The sequence below is a fragment of the Amblyomma maculatum genome, chromosome 8, assembly GCF_055883805.1.
Source record: "Amblyomma maculatum isolate TAMU_Amacu chromosome 8, ASM5588380v1, whole genome shotgun sequence".
Classification (NCBI taxonomy): Eukaryota; Metazoa; Arthropoda; class Arachnida; order Ixodida; family Ixodidae; genus Amblyomma; species Amblyomma maculatum.
Window position 1 is genome coordinate 106,170,663 of NC_139351.1, and position 16,454 is coordinate 106,187,116.

At 46.9% G+C, this 16,454-nt stretch overlaps 2 protein-coding genes across 3 annotated transcripts in view; one reads left to right on the plus strand and one right to left on the minus strand.

Annotated features, from left to right (window-relative positions):
• LOC146182120 (sodium-dependent glucose transporter 1B-like) overlaps positions 1 to 16,454 on the minus strand; it is a 79,928-nt gene that overhangs the window by 43,537 nt on the left and 19,937 nt on the right. The window lies entirely within an intron of this gene.
• Positions 1,818 to 12,130, plus strand: LOC146182122 (uncharacterized). Of its 2 annotated transcripts, none has more exons than XM_084575604.1 (4): positions 1,818 to 2,070; positions 8,474 to 8,600; positions 10,011 to 10,169; positions 10,815 to 12,130. In XM_084575604.1, the coding sequence occupies exons 1-4, from the start codon at positions 2,005 to 2,007 to the stop codon at positions 11,804 to 11,806; spliced, it is 1,344 nt and encodes a 447-aa protein (XP_084431730.1). In that variant the 5' UTR covers positions 1,818 to 2,004; the 3' UTR covers positions 11,807 to 12,130. The 2 variants fall into 2 exon arrangements, with proteins under 2 accessions (XP_084431730.1, XP_084431732.1); XM_084575606.1 differs by having other exon boundaries at positions 10,080 to 10,169.

Here is a 16,454-nt window from a genome sequence, read left to right on the forward strand (position 1 = left end):
CTCGTACTGTGCAGTGAACATCCTCTTCTTCATAAAATTCCATCTGCGCCACTCCTATATTTATTCTAGATAAATAATCCGTACACATGCGACACCGCGCTAAAGACAGACTGCAAACGTACATCTATCATACATCATAAATTCTATTCTTAACCCTGCATGAACTCTGGTCAATCCCCCACTGTGGGTATGTGCCATATGCACAGATGGTGATGATGATGATGATGAAGGCTGTCGCCGTGCCGGACAGGCTGCCAACACAATCGAACAAAGACAGACTAGCCCGTTGCCGAGAAGCTTACCAAGCGTGGAAGCGAGCCAAGTGGCAGCAGCGACTGCGGCCGATGACCAACGCTTATGAAACTTGCTTCAAGGATAGCTGAACGCCTGCTATTTTTAATTATTCCTGGCTAATTGAATAGATATTGGAGAGGCATTTTTCCCTGCAGTGGTTATAGTCAGAATAATGATGAAGTTTACGATGTTTTCATTTAAGCTAAGTTGGCCTGCTTGGAATACACATCACGCTCGGACATTAATCCAGACGACGTCATGAGCCAATATAAAAATAAAGTAGCCCAACACGGATAGAGGTGCCAGAATAATTGTCATGAGTTATTGCCATGTTGAACCTCTCTTTATGGAAGGCTTAAAAAAGAGCTCATTAAAATAGACAGATAAGGAGTCTATCTCCAGTTAGAAAAAGACAGTTCCTTGCCAGAACGACCTCAGCCAGCTCGTCGGCGGCCGCCCGCTATTGGGGAGGAAAGGAGTTAGGGTGGTCACATCCTTTAAAAAAAGAGCTGTCCCTAACCGCCTTTCTCATGAATCGCTAATCCGAAGCTAGATTGAGCGCCGGAACTAAATTATTTTGCAAGGGAAGATGGCGTTTCAGACTAGACCAGATAGATCAGTAATTAGGATCATTGAGCATTTCTTTGCAACCAGCAAGATTGCCAAGGTTGCTGCTGCAAGATTGCCAAGACTACCAAGATTGCCAAGCGGACTTTCCAGTTTCTTTACGTTCTCTCACGCCGTCCATTCATTTTTGCCAGGAGAGTTGCCCTCTTTCTTCCCCGAAATAATGTATTGCTTGCCTTCGAATCCCAAACATTAATCTTGTTTTCCTGCCCCTTATATTCCTTTTTTTTTTATTGTCCAAGTTCTTCCAGAGCCTGAACAGTGAAGAACTCTGGTTCTACACAGCTTTCAAACCGCCGGATAACCATTTGGTTAAAAGAAGCCAATGTCTGGTACAGCAGCAGTAGGAGCAATATATCAATTGCACGAAAAGCTATTTTCGCACGTTTTGTCCATTCTACGAATGTCTTATCATTTCCCTCCTCTCAATATGATCCAGCTCTCTCCGTGCATGTACACAATGAGCAGTGGTAAACCTCGCCTTTCATCGAAGACGGCCTACTAGCAAAAAAAAAAAAAAAACTATACAACGGTAAGGCTACCAGACCCCTTTCATAAGCAAGTCAAAAAGAGGTTTCGACCAGGACTGCAGCCCCGCTAGAGGACGTCGTTGCTTGCAAAATACCTTTAAAAAAATAGACTGCGATGGCAGCGCCGCAGGTGACGTAAGGAGAGCGGCTCGAAGAGGAGCTGTTATAGATAAAGCCCCTCAATAGTTATAGAATGCCAGCAGCACAGCACGAGATCTTCGGCACTGGATAGAAGCCCTTATCATGCCGGCCTTCGTACCTTCCTGCTTATCGGCGACCAGCCGATCGGGTGCGTCACTTATCGAATTCCGTCGGCCGATTGACTCTCGTGCCGCGCACAGAGTAGTGCTCCTACACCGTGCCGCAGCGACGAACGCGGGAAAGAGGGAAGCGACCTTCGCTGTCGGCGGCAGAGGAGCTGCTATGCGCATCCACACGTGTTGCTGTAGTTCCGTGCGCCCAGGAACAGGTGCGTGCGGCGACGGTGTAGGGCGCGCGCACACGGAGTAGCGCGCAGCGACCCCACGAACCCGAGGCCGTGGACCATGCCTTCATGGAGGACGGCCGCTGTCGGCGAGCGGCCAGAGCGCTGGTGCTTGCCACCGCCTTCTTTGCCACGGTGAGTGGCCTGTTTCAGCGAACATTGTTTCAACCGGAAGCAACCCCGGATGGGGGCGCTGCTGCCTGCGCCATAGCAGTGAAACAATTGACCATATTATACTCGAATGCAATGGTATCCATCCGGAAGTTGATGCAGGCGCAATCACTGTTCCTGAAGCTCTGGGGTTTAGAGATAACAGTGGCCGGGTGAATAAACCGGCGGTGGAAACTAGCAAAAAACGGCTGGAAGATTGGTGGCTTAAAAGCAGAGAAGTGACATAATGTTAGTAATGTAGGAGCAAAATTTAATAAATAGAATGATGGTTTAGTTAACAATTCTAAATCAATAATTAAGATATATGGAGAAAAATGAGCATGATAGCTACTGCTACCACCCCGTTTCAAAGGGGACGCTCCTATATTCCATCCATCCATCCATCCAGCTGAATTCCTCACTAAACCTATATATATATATAGTAATGCCCTCTGTATCGCGCATGTGGTGCAGACCGTAAGCACTTCCGTAGTCTTACGATCCTGCTGTGAAACATGTAAGAAATAACGTTACTCTGGCGTAGTCTTACGGTCCTGCTCTGAAACATGTAAGAAATAACGTTACTCCGGCAAAATTAATGTTCCAACATTTTTTTCACGCTAAGCATCAGCCGCAACAGGTGAGGAAAAGGTGTTACAAAACTAAGCGAAATTCTTCTCTACAACCTGATGAAGTCTTGCTGTAGAGCTTATAAATGTAGTCGGATATCACATTCATTTTACTGTGTTCTCTGTTTCGCAAGAAATAAATGTTATGACTTCATTCGCTGAGACGAAAGCAACACCTACTGGGAACAAGACGCTCCAACCGTTTTAAGCCAAGTGGAGAGCCTACTGTGTGAACTGTTTGTTTAGCCTTGTCTCCTCTTCAGTAAGAGTGACCACTGCTTTCTCTAGCGGCTATCTCATGTTCCAAGGACTCTGACCTCCCAAAGCCCTTCCCGCCACAAAGGCTGAAGCGAAAGGCAACTGCAAATATATGTCAGCGATGCTTATACTACCGGTGGGGCAGTACCACAACAGACAGCTCCTTGAGTATGTGCCTTTTCATGGCGGTATATTAAAAACGAATTCTACGTTCACAGCGGACCTCACGGATGCAGCTAAGTTACCTACAGTGTGAAACTTGATAAATCAATGCAGGGTTACTAAAATATATTTTCGCACAAAAGAAGGCACATATGAAACATAACTCTCTTGTTTTCTTGGGGCAGTCGCTTCGTTCTTTGGTTTGTCTTGTTTGCTGTTAAGGTGTTTCTTAGCAATCAGCACTACCTAGCCACGTAGAAAGCTTGATTAAATGTCCGACTTCGAGACGCGCGTCTAGAACCTCTGGAACCTTCCTAAGTCAAGCACGAAACATTCAAATATGAAATACAAAAGTCAGATCACATTTATTTACAGAACCCTTATCTCAAGCGGCCACATCAAATGCTTTTCTAGGTCACCCTTGTCCGTCGTTCCCATCACGCATAGCGGTCTGAAGTTATCGCGCGATAAGCTCCAGAGCAAAGCACCCTGTTCGGCAGAAAAGTGCATTTCAATTAGGTCCATGAACTGTTATTTCTATCACATAACTTTTTCGACGGATTGGGAATAAAGTCACAACGCTGAATTCCGCCAATACATAACGAATTGCAATAACGAATTCCAGACTACATATACACGATGCGGAAAAGCATCAGCGACTTCAGTATATCACAGTGCACCTTAAAATCGGTTGCTATTATCAGTCCAGCAGTCTTCATTTAAAAATACCAAGAATTGTGCGAGACAAAACTCATTGCTGGGCTAGTTGGTGAAGCATGTTAAAAAATATATTCAGCGTTACACAAAGACACGGACACTGGAAGACAGCGCCCGTCCTGTGTTTTCTTCCAGTGTCCGTGTCTTTGTATAGCGCTGAATATCTTTTTACGAAAATTATGCGAGACAACGCTCAACTCGTGTACAATGCAATCGGCCTCAGCGTACAAAACAAAAAGACTGACGTCCCCTGGGAGAATATCTATCATTCCTACCCATCGCGCGATTTTTTTTTTTTTTTGAGCGCCAGTCATCGCGGCTATCGTAACATTCCACACAAAAAAAAAAAAAAAAGTAAAAAATGAGACCTGTGCAGAGCGGCTCGTATCTTTTACTTGCCAAAGTCCACTCTAGCATGCTTGCTATATCACCTTTCACAGCAACGGTTACTTCCACAAAACAATATGTTGGGGCGAGTTGGTTCCGAACATCCTTAATAGCAGCTCACTTGATGGCAGAAACGAGTAGAGAAGAGGACACAACGGTTACTTACGTTGTAAAAGCACGGCCCACGGATATTTTAATGAAAATTACCGCTTCCACGAAAAACCATAACCGCTAAAAGCCATCGGCATTCCGGTATACGGTTGCAACCAGCCTTTACAGACGCCTCTCAGCCTAGCTCTCAACGAAGCATCCCAATCTCTGCGCGCTGCGTGGTTATGATTTACGCCTATGACTTTCAATTCTTTCGAACCAATAATTATTTGAAAATTTGGTTTAGCTTTTAACGCCTCGAATTCATTTGGTGTTCGTAGATTTTTTTTTTTTCGTATAACTGAATGAAAAAAAAAAAAAGACCCGCAAAACCTTCGCCCTGCAAATTGCAGAAGCACAGCCGAATGGCCTGTGGACGGCACGAACGAGTGATGGAGTCAATAACGCCGGATAGACGGGCAGGACAGATGCGTTTCACGTGTTCTCCGTTCAGCTTCCATTTAAATCGCACCGTCGCCTGCCGCTAACAGCTGTGAGCGTGTTTTTTCAAATAGACGGAATGCGCACCCAACGAGAAAACAAGCCCACGTGCTCATGCGTACGGCAACAACAGCTGCTCTGCCGGCGTGGGGCCATGTGTGGCCTCATATCTGCCACACGCACGACCTTGTTCCGCACCACGGCTCCCGACAGATCCTGGTGGAGGAGCAGCACTCGATTACTTCTGTGCCGGCATTGCAGGCGACACCATTGTTCCGTCCGCTCAAGCTTTCGGAGCAGCACTTCAAAGAAATCCGGTGAAGCTGAAACGGGCAACGAACGCTTTTAATGCACCCCGCCGTAATTGCGCAGTGGTTAGGCGCTCGGCTGCTTTACCAAAGGCTGCGAAATCGAGTCCCGGCCACGGCGGCCGCTTTTCCATCGAAGCCAAAAGCAAGACGCCCCTGTTCTGTGCTGTGCGAGTGCGCGTTGGAGGGCCCCAGATGGTCGAAATTACTGGAGCCCTGCACTACGGCATCTCCCATAGCCTGAGTCGTTTTGAGTCGTCAAACACCATAAACCAATTCAAACCGCTTCTAATGCGCCGTTCACGTCATTTTGCATACCCCAAAGAAAGCGCAGCCGTGAAGCTCATGATCACTGCCTTCAACAGGTTGGCAAGTGTATGAAGCACGATGAACGCAAAAGCACAGGAGGATGGTTTACTAGCGAGGCGTACTTGGTCGGCCCCTTTGAGGATACCAACCTGTGCGCAATCCACGCCAAGCGCGTCACCATCATGCCCAAGAACATCCAGTGCACTGTATGGTCTGCGGTGAACGCAGTTATTTTTCTCCAAATAGCCGGCGGTCGGCAAGGCCTATTACTAGCATTGATTCGCAATGCTAAAACGATCGGTATGAAACAATGTGCTGCTCCTGCTCGCGCTTTAGAAAACATGTCTGATCTTCTTCATATGACAAGGTGTGGAAAGGCATATTCAAGGAGCTATAAAGATATTTTGAGTCAAAAGAAGAAGTTAAAAATTGGCCTTGGCAAATGCTTTTTATTTTGTTCAAGAAGTCTGGTTGTCCCATTGAATGTCACACACACGTCGACTACGCATTGTGTCTCTGCGTTGTTGCGCCTCATTCGGGAAGCAAGCAGCTTAAAGTTTGGCTCCGACGACGAAGTTGCAACCAATGGAGCAGTTAGGTTAGGTATTCGCATGTAAAGGTCTTACGCTGTTTTCACTTCACCGCTTTCACTGTTGGGAAGAATACGGCACATATGCCATATTTAGACAGCGAGAGAGTCGTGAGTCGCATTTGGCCAGTGCCCCTGGCATATAGCGTGCCGGACGGAGGTTAGCTGTAAGGCTCTGTTGCATTCTGCTTAATGGCGCTGCGGAGGAGAAATGACGTCAGTGTAGTATAACGAAGCCATGCGAATGAGATGACAAAAGGGCTCGGCAACCACCTAGTTAGCAATGCTCGGAAATGTGGCCTTGCAACGCATCTTGAACAATGCGTGTTATCATGAACGGATACCGCGAGAGAAGAGCGGGACGAATTCTTGAAGCTGTTCTGATACGTTAGTTACCGGCGTCGATAAGTTATCAGTGTAGCTGAACAAAAGTTAGCCTGCCTAACCCGGTGATAAAACTCCCACATATGCATCCTTTATTTTTAATTTGCGTAATCTGGTCTTGCGTGGCCCCGTTTAACTCGAGCAAATGTACGAATTGTCGTCATTAATTCAAATAAATTTCGTCAGCCAAGGCTTCCAACGAGTGTATAACAACAACGAAAAAAAAAAAACACACCAGCTGTAGGGTTTTTTTTTTTTTTCTTTTTTACGCATCTTTAGTGAAATACTTGCACTGCAGTATGCGTATATGACTCAAAATTGTAAAATAATCCCATTGTAGAGGACGACAAACAGGAGCGCTATACAACAGCTGGGAGCAGAAATCGAATTCAGCCAAAGCAACCAGAATGCAAGGCTTCTCAGAGTGCTCTTTTTCCATCACTGTTCATTAGGCACAACGCGTACGGCCTACTGCGGTAGCTCATAGGAGCTAAAAGAAAAATGTGCGTAATATGTATCGAGGCCTGATGAATATTTATACCTTTCTAATCTCGGACGTTACACTGCGAACCTCTTGGCCGGCGCTGGCAGTTTGTCCTTAAATGCATCCCACTCTGTTTCTGTTTTTTTACTCATGTGACCCCCGATCAAATTAAACACGCATTTCATAAAAGATAATAATGGCGTTTCAGCAATGCGCATTCATCGCAGGTAAGTGCCCCTTTGACGCCCGCTGCCGCGAACGTAGGCACAACCGATGAAAAACGTACACGCGGAAACAAAGGATAAGCGTGTGATGATGTGTGTGGTGGTGTATACAGCAGACGACACTCAACGAAACAGAAAAGTACCCCAGAAAAGTACCCCTTCTACGTCCGTTTGCTTCTCTTTTATGTCGCCTTCCTGTAACGTATCCACTTCGCTGTGCACCTCGAGAAACCGGAAACCATGTTGTTCCAGTCCTCCTTTCAGCCTTAGTCGCTTCGGGACGTTAAACACTACAAACCAAACATTTTAGCAACGCTTTACTGTTCTCGTTGTTTACAGAGGATTTTATTTTGATCGTAAAGTTTTAACATTATATATGTGTGTGTGTGTGTGTGTGTGTGTGTGTGTGTGTGTGTGTGTGTGTGTGTGTGTGTGTGTGTGTGTGTGTGTGTGTGTGTGTGTGTGTGTGTGTGTGTGTGTGTGTGTGTGTGTGTGTGTGTGTGTGTGTGTGTGTGTGTGTGTGTGTGTGTGTGTGTGTGTGTGTGTGTGTGTGTGTGTGTGTGTGTGTGTGTGTGTGTGTGTGTGTGTGTGTGTGTGTGTGTGTGTGTGTGTGTGTGTGTGTGTGTGTGTGTGTGTGTGTGTGTGTGTGTGTGTGTGTGTGTGTGTGTGTGTGTGTGTGTGTGTGTGTGTGTGTGTGTGTGCTTTGCATGTTAAATTATTCTTTTTTTAAGAATTATTTCAGCAGCGCTGCCTTATGAACATTATGCATCGTTGCTAAGTTATAGTCTTGTGCTAATCAGTAGGGCCAAATATAGCATACTGCTACTTAGCAGCGCGAAGTATAGTATAGTAATAGTGCCAGTCAGCAGTAATTAGCGGCCTTAATTTCAGCTAAATATTGCTAGTAATTAGTATTAGTGTAATATATAATGGAGCCCGCCCTATCGTATGAGGCAATTCTATAGGGCCTATTGTACTGCACGAAAGCTTCCCCTCAGCGGTGCGATGTACCGCACCCTAGCCGCTTGCAATCGAAAGGCGGCAGTGGTTCAACTTCATCTCTACCACTCTTTTTATTTTCCACAAGAGTATATTTATTCCTTACGAGGAACCTCGAGACGGTGATTGAATTACGTCACTACATGTGACGTCATCACTGCGTTGACAATCGTGAAATTTTGTTGGCCCCGGGGTTTTTGGCGAACGCGCGCTCTGACGCTTTTGCGTTATGAATTCAGCCGGTAATTGCGGAACATCACCGAACGCCTCTGGTTAGACCGTTGATCTGGCTTTAAATCAGAGCACACGAAAGCGGCGTGTTGGGCCTCTTGGTTCTACGGTTGCAGGGCCTGTGCTTCTGCCTGCCGGGACCGACACTGGTGGAGCTGGTCGACCAGACCCATTCCAACTACTCTCGCCTGTCGTACATCTTTGCGGCGCGCTCCTCCGGGGAACTGCTCGGATCCCTGATCGGTACGACGTCACTCTGCTCTATAGCGCGATTGTTGCGAATGCCTGTTACCGTTCCTATTTTAATGCATTTTCAAACTCTTTGTCATAACGCAGGAAATCATTTTTTGGTGCGAATTCCCTTCTAGCCTAGCACGATGGATTTCGTCCATTTTCTTATTCCGTCCACCTAACCGAGTGTTGATATGGCAGATAGCCAAGCCCAGCTTTGCTGAACATGGTAATAATATCACTTGCTCTGAATGACCATGGATAAAATGAGTATCATGATCAAGGTCAACGTCGTGGTCAGGGCTAAGTTGGCTTAATTATCACTAGTTATAACTTGCGCGAAGCATATTTTAGAAAATTAAGTATGGGCGTGGCTGAAGTTCTGAACACAACATGGTGCCGTAATTACGTCTTCCTAAGCCTAACTGAGCGTGTTAGGTTTAGTTAAGCCTAAAGGCCTGTGAGGCCTCAATACAGTGAATGCACATTGATTGTAGTTATATCTGTCTAATCATAAGCAAGCTTGATTAGACTTATCTAAATTTACAAGAGCCTAAATAAGCCTATTTAACTCGAAAACACTTCTAGCCTTCACGCGTAAACCTTGCACTTAGATATGATTAAAGCAGTTTTTTTTTTCTTTTCTTTTTTTGCCGTTAGACCATTACTTGAGAACGTCCCGCAACGGGCTTCCGGAAGTAGTTATTGGACAGAGTGGCTTAGCAAGTGCGGCAGTGTGAGGTACGGTTTCAATAAATCCCTGACACGGAGCGGAAGACGGTTCGTTCCTGAAAAGGCATCCGGGACAGTAAGAGGTAGTAGATGATGTAATGAAACCTTTTAGATAAAAAGCATACTTGCTTATAGAGGCCACACGCTTAAGAGACAAAAAGAATCACTGAAATGGGCTTCTTTCGGCAAATTGTGTAAGTGCATCCAGTCGCTGCCGAAATGCATTTTCCCTGATTGTCCGCAACAGACCCCCTAATTCTCTGGATGCTATATCCTTCTTTACATCTGATTATTATCGCTGCTATGCGGACTTCATAGAATTATGCCACGAAATGTGGATGCCAACCTGAATTTGCGGAAACCTGCATATGCGAGGCCTAGAAAACGCGTTTCTGCATTAAAATAACTGCGTGAGCGCTCTTTTTCTTAACCAGTTAAAAACAAAAACTGCCTTTGCTTTTCCCCGAGGGCCCTCAAGCTGTGGTATAATGCTGCCATTCAAGAGCTCGTGCCCACTGAGCTTAACAAACGTTCGGGATATGACGCTTCCCATATAACCTTAGCCCGCCTCTCGCGAGTTGACATTCTATAACGCCCGAAATCAATCAAGCTGCGCAATAGCTCTGTGCGTGATGTCAATATACGGCGCTTCGTAAACTTCGCTAATCGATCTGTTTCCTTTTCGAGCAGGTGAACAGCTATTGAGCCACTGGAATGGCGAAGTGGTGCTGAGCGGCTCGCTGGTGTTGGCTGCCGCAGGCGCGGTGGCCGTACCCTGGTGCCGAGGTCTGCCGCTGCTCATACTGGCCTTCACGGCGACCGGCATCGCACTGGGCTCCGCCAGCAGTGGTACGCGCCGCATCTGATTCTCCGTTCCGTTACTGCCATAGGCAGCGTGAAAGAGCGGCAGCCGGCTAAAGAGTACTGTGCTTCTCTTCGAATTTACTTCGGCCGCCACGACGAGTAAAGATTCACAAGTTGGTTAGGACATATACATATCTGCGTAAACATTACAAGCTGGCCCAAAGACAAAAGACAGGCCTGCGTGTCTGTTTTTTTTTTTTTTTTTTTCTTGCGTCAGCTCGATCTTGTGCTGACTGTGAGCGCTAAACAGGCTGCCGATATTGTGAGTATAGTGCGCCGAGGTCTCCTCTTGAGATCTTTGAGGGGAAATGCATGCATTTACCCATTCGCGAGGCCAAACGTCTAGCCTACAATTGGCAGGCAACTTCAGCCATATCTAAGCTATTCCCGGTGTTGGTAACATAACCACATAAGAAGATAGTATTTCCTGTCACGATCGCTTTCACTGTTATACTGATGCACTCCATACGGGCCGCATTCAAAAGATCTTAGCATTGTTTTAAAGTTCCTCTTGTTTAACTATATTTAGTACATGACTGAGTACAGCGAGATCTTGCTTGTGTGTGCCGATCGATGCCAGAATTAGTTAACAAAGGCGATTGTTAATTTTTCATCTCTCACGAATTCCAGCGGGTGCGAAGCTGGTTGACGAAGCGACGCTGCACAAGCTGCGCCTGCTCAGCTTGCTGGGCGCCTGCGCCTGTCCTGTGCTCTTCATCGTGATCATCCAGCTTGGAGGGCAGTCGGAAGTCGTCTACCTGGCGTCGGCAGTGTCGCTGGTGGCAGCCTCACTGCCGCCTTTCTTCTTCCGCCTCAAGCAGCACCTCGAGCAGTTGGCCGAAGCGGAAACGGCGGCACCCCAGTCGCAGAGAGCCGATCTGAAGCCGAGCCACGTGTACGTTATCAGGGGCATGGGCCTTACGGTGCTGTTCCTCACATCTGGCTCGCACCTCGCCGTGGGCCAGCTCCTCGGAGCCTTCTCGGCCACATTCTCCGACCCCGGCGCGATAGATTCGAAGCTCGTGACGTCACTGTTTTACGGCTCCAGTCTCGTGCTGAGCGCCATGGCGGGCGTCCTGAGGACTTCCTCCTTCTGGCCTTTAGTAGTGGCCCAGTCGGGTGCCGTCTTGGGCGCCATCTTTCTGACGTCTCTGCCAGGACTGTGGGCCGTGCACTTCCTGGCGGCGGGACTCCTGGGAAGCTCGCTTAGCTGCGCGCTCTCCTTCGAGCCACCGACGGACGCGATACGTAAGATCCCAACCCTGCGGACGACGACGAAGCACGTGGGTGAGATGCTGGTGTGCCTCGTGCTGGGAGCCAGTCTGGACAACGAGGACGCCAGAGCGTTTGGTATTAGGACGTGTGTAGTCGTTGCGCTCGCACTGACAATGCTTCTCGTGCTGTGGTGGACAACTGCGCGCCGGCGCGACGCCGCTGCGACGCCGAGTGACGAAGCGCGGAACGACCAGCGCAAAGTTGACGCGGCCACATCAGTCGCACGCCGTGGAGGTACGACTACGTGGTACGTGCAAGAGACTCAGCCCAGTATCAACTGCAATGCGGTGGCACCTGAATCACCCGCTTGTGCTCCCAAGGAGAGTGATGGTGTCCGGCAGGAATAAGATGCTGCTGGGCCCGGTCGTCACGCAGCGACTAACGGGTGCAAAATAAGGTCATGAGTGTAACACGTGGCAATATAGCGCTAATATTATATAGTGATCGGCGCTTCGAAGCAAGAGACATTTGCGAGCAGAATCGGATGGATTCAAGTGCAAGAGTGCATAAAATAAATATTTCATCTCTCACTATTATCCAAACCCTCATCCCCATAACTGGACCACCTGGCTTCCAAAGCCCAAGCGAGGACCTATGGCGAGCCATGGTCGGACTGGTGATCGATACCTTAGGCTCCTAAATTCAGATTCCCAATAAAAGTGTTTCCTCCTCGCCCACACATTGCATATATAGCAGTTTTCTTTTGCTATACGTAATTATAAAAAATATTGAGGACACTTAACCTCCGCATTTATACACATGATAGTGTATATGCTACCACCTCACAAAGAAAGCCCCGCTTTAACCAAGCGTATGATAGTGCATGCGTGCCATAGCGGTAATGTGAATGCAAACGTCTTAGCTGGCTGGTTTTGATGCATTCTCTCATATAAAAGAACAGGCTAGAGTTGGCAGCTCCTGCCAAATGTAACGTCAGGCAACCCTACTGCCAGATAGTGTGCGGCCATGTCAGCTGCCAGCTGCCGCCTGCCAGCGCCATGATTAGAGAGATTTAGCACACCGTGATCCGCGATCCGCTACCGTGATCCGCCACCGCGCGTTCCATTGCGCATGCCCAGATCACTTTGATGCCGATAGATGGCGCCACATACTTGATGTCGGCACATTGACCTGCCGCATCGGAAGGGTCGCAGCGGCGGATCACGGTACGCTAAATCTCTCTATTGTAATTTTTGAAGCGGAAGCTTTACTACTGTAGCCATCTCGAGCCTTCAGCGTCAGTGTCGGTGGTTGCCTGAAACAGCGCCAACCCGGGCCTCTCCTTTCATGTGGGAGGGTGACATTAGAATCGGCCTGCCATGACATTTGAGTTCACGTCATCCCGATGCCACAGGCAGGAGCTGCCAACTCGGGTCGCTCCTTTCACATGGGAGGGTGATATCAGCACCAGCCTGCCAGAACCCTTGCATTCACGTTACCCCTACGACACGCAGGCACGTTCATACGGCTTGGTTAAAGCGGGATTTTATATGGGGGCTGATAGCCTCTCGCGTCATACCCTTAAAGGATGAGCTTAAGTGTCTCCAATAATGTAGCGCCCTACACTGATGGGGTGTGACAGTGAAATAATATAGCAGGCAACAGAAGCTTCCGCTTCCATCCAAGTTTAACCAGAGCTAAACCAGAGCTAATTGTTTTTCGCTCACAATGCCGACGCCGGATTTTCGGTGAACAGGACCTTTAACGCTATCGCCTTAAAAGCATATTTATTAAAGACATGTATTCGGCAGTGAAGAATAACTGGTATAGGAAACTCCAGTTAATCATTAAAAATGAGAATGTGCCAGTAGAGGCATCAAAGCAACTATCGTTTGTTAGTAAAATAGAGAAAAATAAAATAGCTCCTCAATAAGAAAGTAATCATACATTAGAATCCATCCAAGCACAACCATGCAGCTACAAATGAAAGAGTTCTTAAAAAAAAAGCTCATAGTTAAAGAATATTTCTTCTTGGCCTGGGGTTGGCTCTATGCATTTCACCAATATTATCCGTACGCAAACAAAGACCATGTTTGTTTTCTCGGCTTACACGCAAGTGCAAACAAATGTTTATTAAAAGCAGTAAGACGTAAGAGCAATAAGGCTTGCATGGAGTCATTTTATTCTGCTTAAATAATTGCATGTTTCTGGATGTCAGAAGCCGCTTTCCTAAAATGCCTCTTATATACTTTCGGGTCAGGTCGCGCTTATGGTGCCCGATATCTGTGGCGCATTGGCCGAAGTATATGTTTTCAGGAGCCACCAGTGCACAAAACCATGCAAACACGTTAACATAAACCATGAGCCCAGGGCCGGTTTCTCCCCCTGTCGTCATTCACCCGTAAACCGTTAAAAAGCAACGTGTTGCTCCCGCTTGTTATTAGCTGCTGCTTTTTTTTCTGTCTTCGTTGTTTTTTGTTTTTTCTGGTTTACTGAGCCGTACGTAAGTGAGGGTTGACATCCTGATGCGGGCTGCCAAGGATGTCGTAGCTAGCGAAGGGCCGAGAACTAAATTGGACAATCAGTGGTCAATGTGTGCTGAAATCGCACGAGGGCCTTTTTCCTCGATTGCATTGAAAGTAGGCCACGGCGGCCAGGGTTTGATTCTACGGCCCTGAATTCAACAGCAAACGCCAAAGATCCCAAGCCACTGCGGCGAGAAATTTTTCCTCGATTGTTCGGCTTCTGAAATAATGTGAAAGTCCCTGATAAAGCAACGAAAAGGAGCGACATTTTCAGTTAACTTCCTGTTAAAATAAAAATCTAATGCCAATAACCCAGTGTACACGGCGACAATCCAGGCAAGTACTGCGAAACCAAAACTGGTCTAAAGTGGAAGAAAAACAGCGACCTGGTGAATTTACAGCCTCTTGTTTTTGTTTTGTAAGAGTGACGTAGAAAATTCACAACAAATATTACGCAATCACGATGTCCAACAGTAAATAGGAAGTAGCAATGTTACGTTCTAAGACTGTAAACTTTAACGATATCCTAACACTATGACAATTTATTAATTTGTGTTACTGCTGTCGCGGCAACCAAAAGCTACCCTGTTGTTTCGCGAAGCGCATCACTGCCACGCATCAAACTTAGTTTAGGTACCACACTTCCTTTCAACTTACGTTAGATGCGTTTTGAGGCAGTGGACTCAAAGTCTGCTGATGAGGTTATCATTTTCCATTTATCCTCCTTGCTCAGCCCTCTCAGACTTAAAGTCGAGTTACGATGTTGCAATAGAATATAATTTCATCAAACATTCGACAGTTTCCTCAAAAATATTCAGGGACAGCGCGCAAAAAAAAATGCGGTATCAGAACTTCCACGGTAATTAAACGGCCCAAGAAATTCTGCAGCTAGCACCAGGGCGAGGTGCGGGGATGCGGAGCCGGTGTTTTGCGCCCCGCGGTGAAGAGACGGACAAATATTCGACGTTTATCCAGTAAGCGGGCTGAGCTCCCACTACAGCGATATCGAACATGCGACCACTCGCGTAGAGCACAATTTCATCGGCAGCGACGCAGCTATGGATACATTTTTTACTGGGATACCTCCAGGTGAAATCTCCGCTAACTTGAGCTACCGTTGCAGGCGACAAGAATTGAAGCACGTAGAGCAAGAGCGAAGTTGCCGGGTCAGCGCTGCAGTCAGACACCAACGCTGTTTCTGAAACCTGTCGCAAGATGAATTTCAATCAATCCGCTGAAATTCAACCAATCAATCAATCAATCAATCAATAGATCGATCAATCAATCAAACAATCATTCAATCATTCAATCGATTGATTGATTGATTGATTGATTGATTGATTGATTGATTGATTGATTGATTGATTGATTGATTGATTGATTGATTGATTGATTGATTGATTGATTGATTGATTGAATTTCAGCGGAGTCCGAAGAGGCAGCGCGTGCAGTGTATAATCCGATTGTAAACGCCTAAGATCAGGCGTACGATGTTCCATGCACATAACGTAACTGCGGAACAGAGGACTAAATTGCCCGGGGTCTAACCTGATCAGACCAATGATGCCGTGCGAAGGATTTGATTACCCGCGGCAGGACACGTGGACTGTGATGTCACGATCTCACGGGCCAAACAGGAGTCAGGAACAACGATGGTTGACCAGATTTTTGTTAGGCTCTGACGTTCGTATGAGCATGACAATTACGGCCTTTCTGCTGGGCGGGACCGAAGAATTGTATTTGTAGACTGTACACTCCTGCAGTTCCACAGAATAATTTGTACTCACGTAAAACGGTGAATAATTAACCGCGACCAACAGTTTCATGAACGACCAAATTTCGTCCCCTGCAGAATGCCGCCCGCTATAAACCCCGACAAAGCTTTGCTCGTCTGACGTTTTTTACTTATATACGCATTCTTAATATTTTGAGTGGATTTAAGAAAATATAAATTACTGTCATCCAATCGCAAACTCGGAAGATCATGACCAGTGAATATACGAAAGGTTAGCAAAGGTTTGAAGGGAATTGTGTGCGACAGGCCGCGCTCGAACTTGCCCCTTGTGATTACTCATGTGTGAGCCAGAACACAGACCAACAATGTTTGTTTTTCGAAGTGAAGACAAAACATTGAGATCTGGCGCATCCGCTGTTTTCCGCATTGGTCATGGCCCGGTGATGTCAGTCTTTGTCTCCAGTCACATTTCGCCCCCTAAGATTCGCAGGCGCCTTCGAAAGCGATTACATTCATAAATTCCGCGGTTGTATACGCGGCTATCGCGGCACGCAAGCACACGATTCCGTGTCCTGCGCGCATTTTCTTCAACCGGAAAAGGTTCTTTTATAGCCCACATAAAACAAAAACTGATGAATTTGGACTTCTAGGAGGATCGCTGTACAATTTGTCGCTGGAACTTCCGCCGGAAACGCAACTGCTAATTGATTTTTTTTTTTTTTACTTGGTTTGGTTTGGTTTGGTTTGTGGGGTTAACGTCCCAAAGCAACTCAGGCTATGAGAGACGCCGTAGTA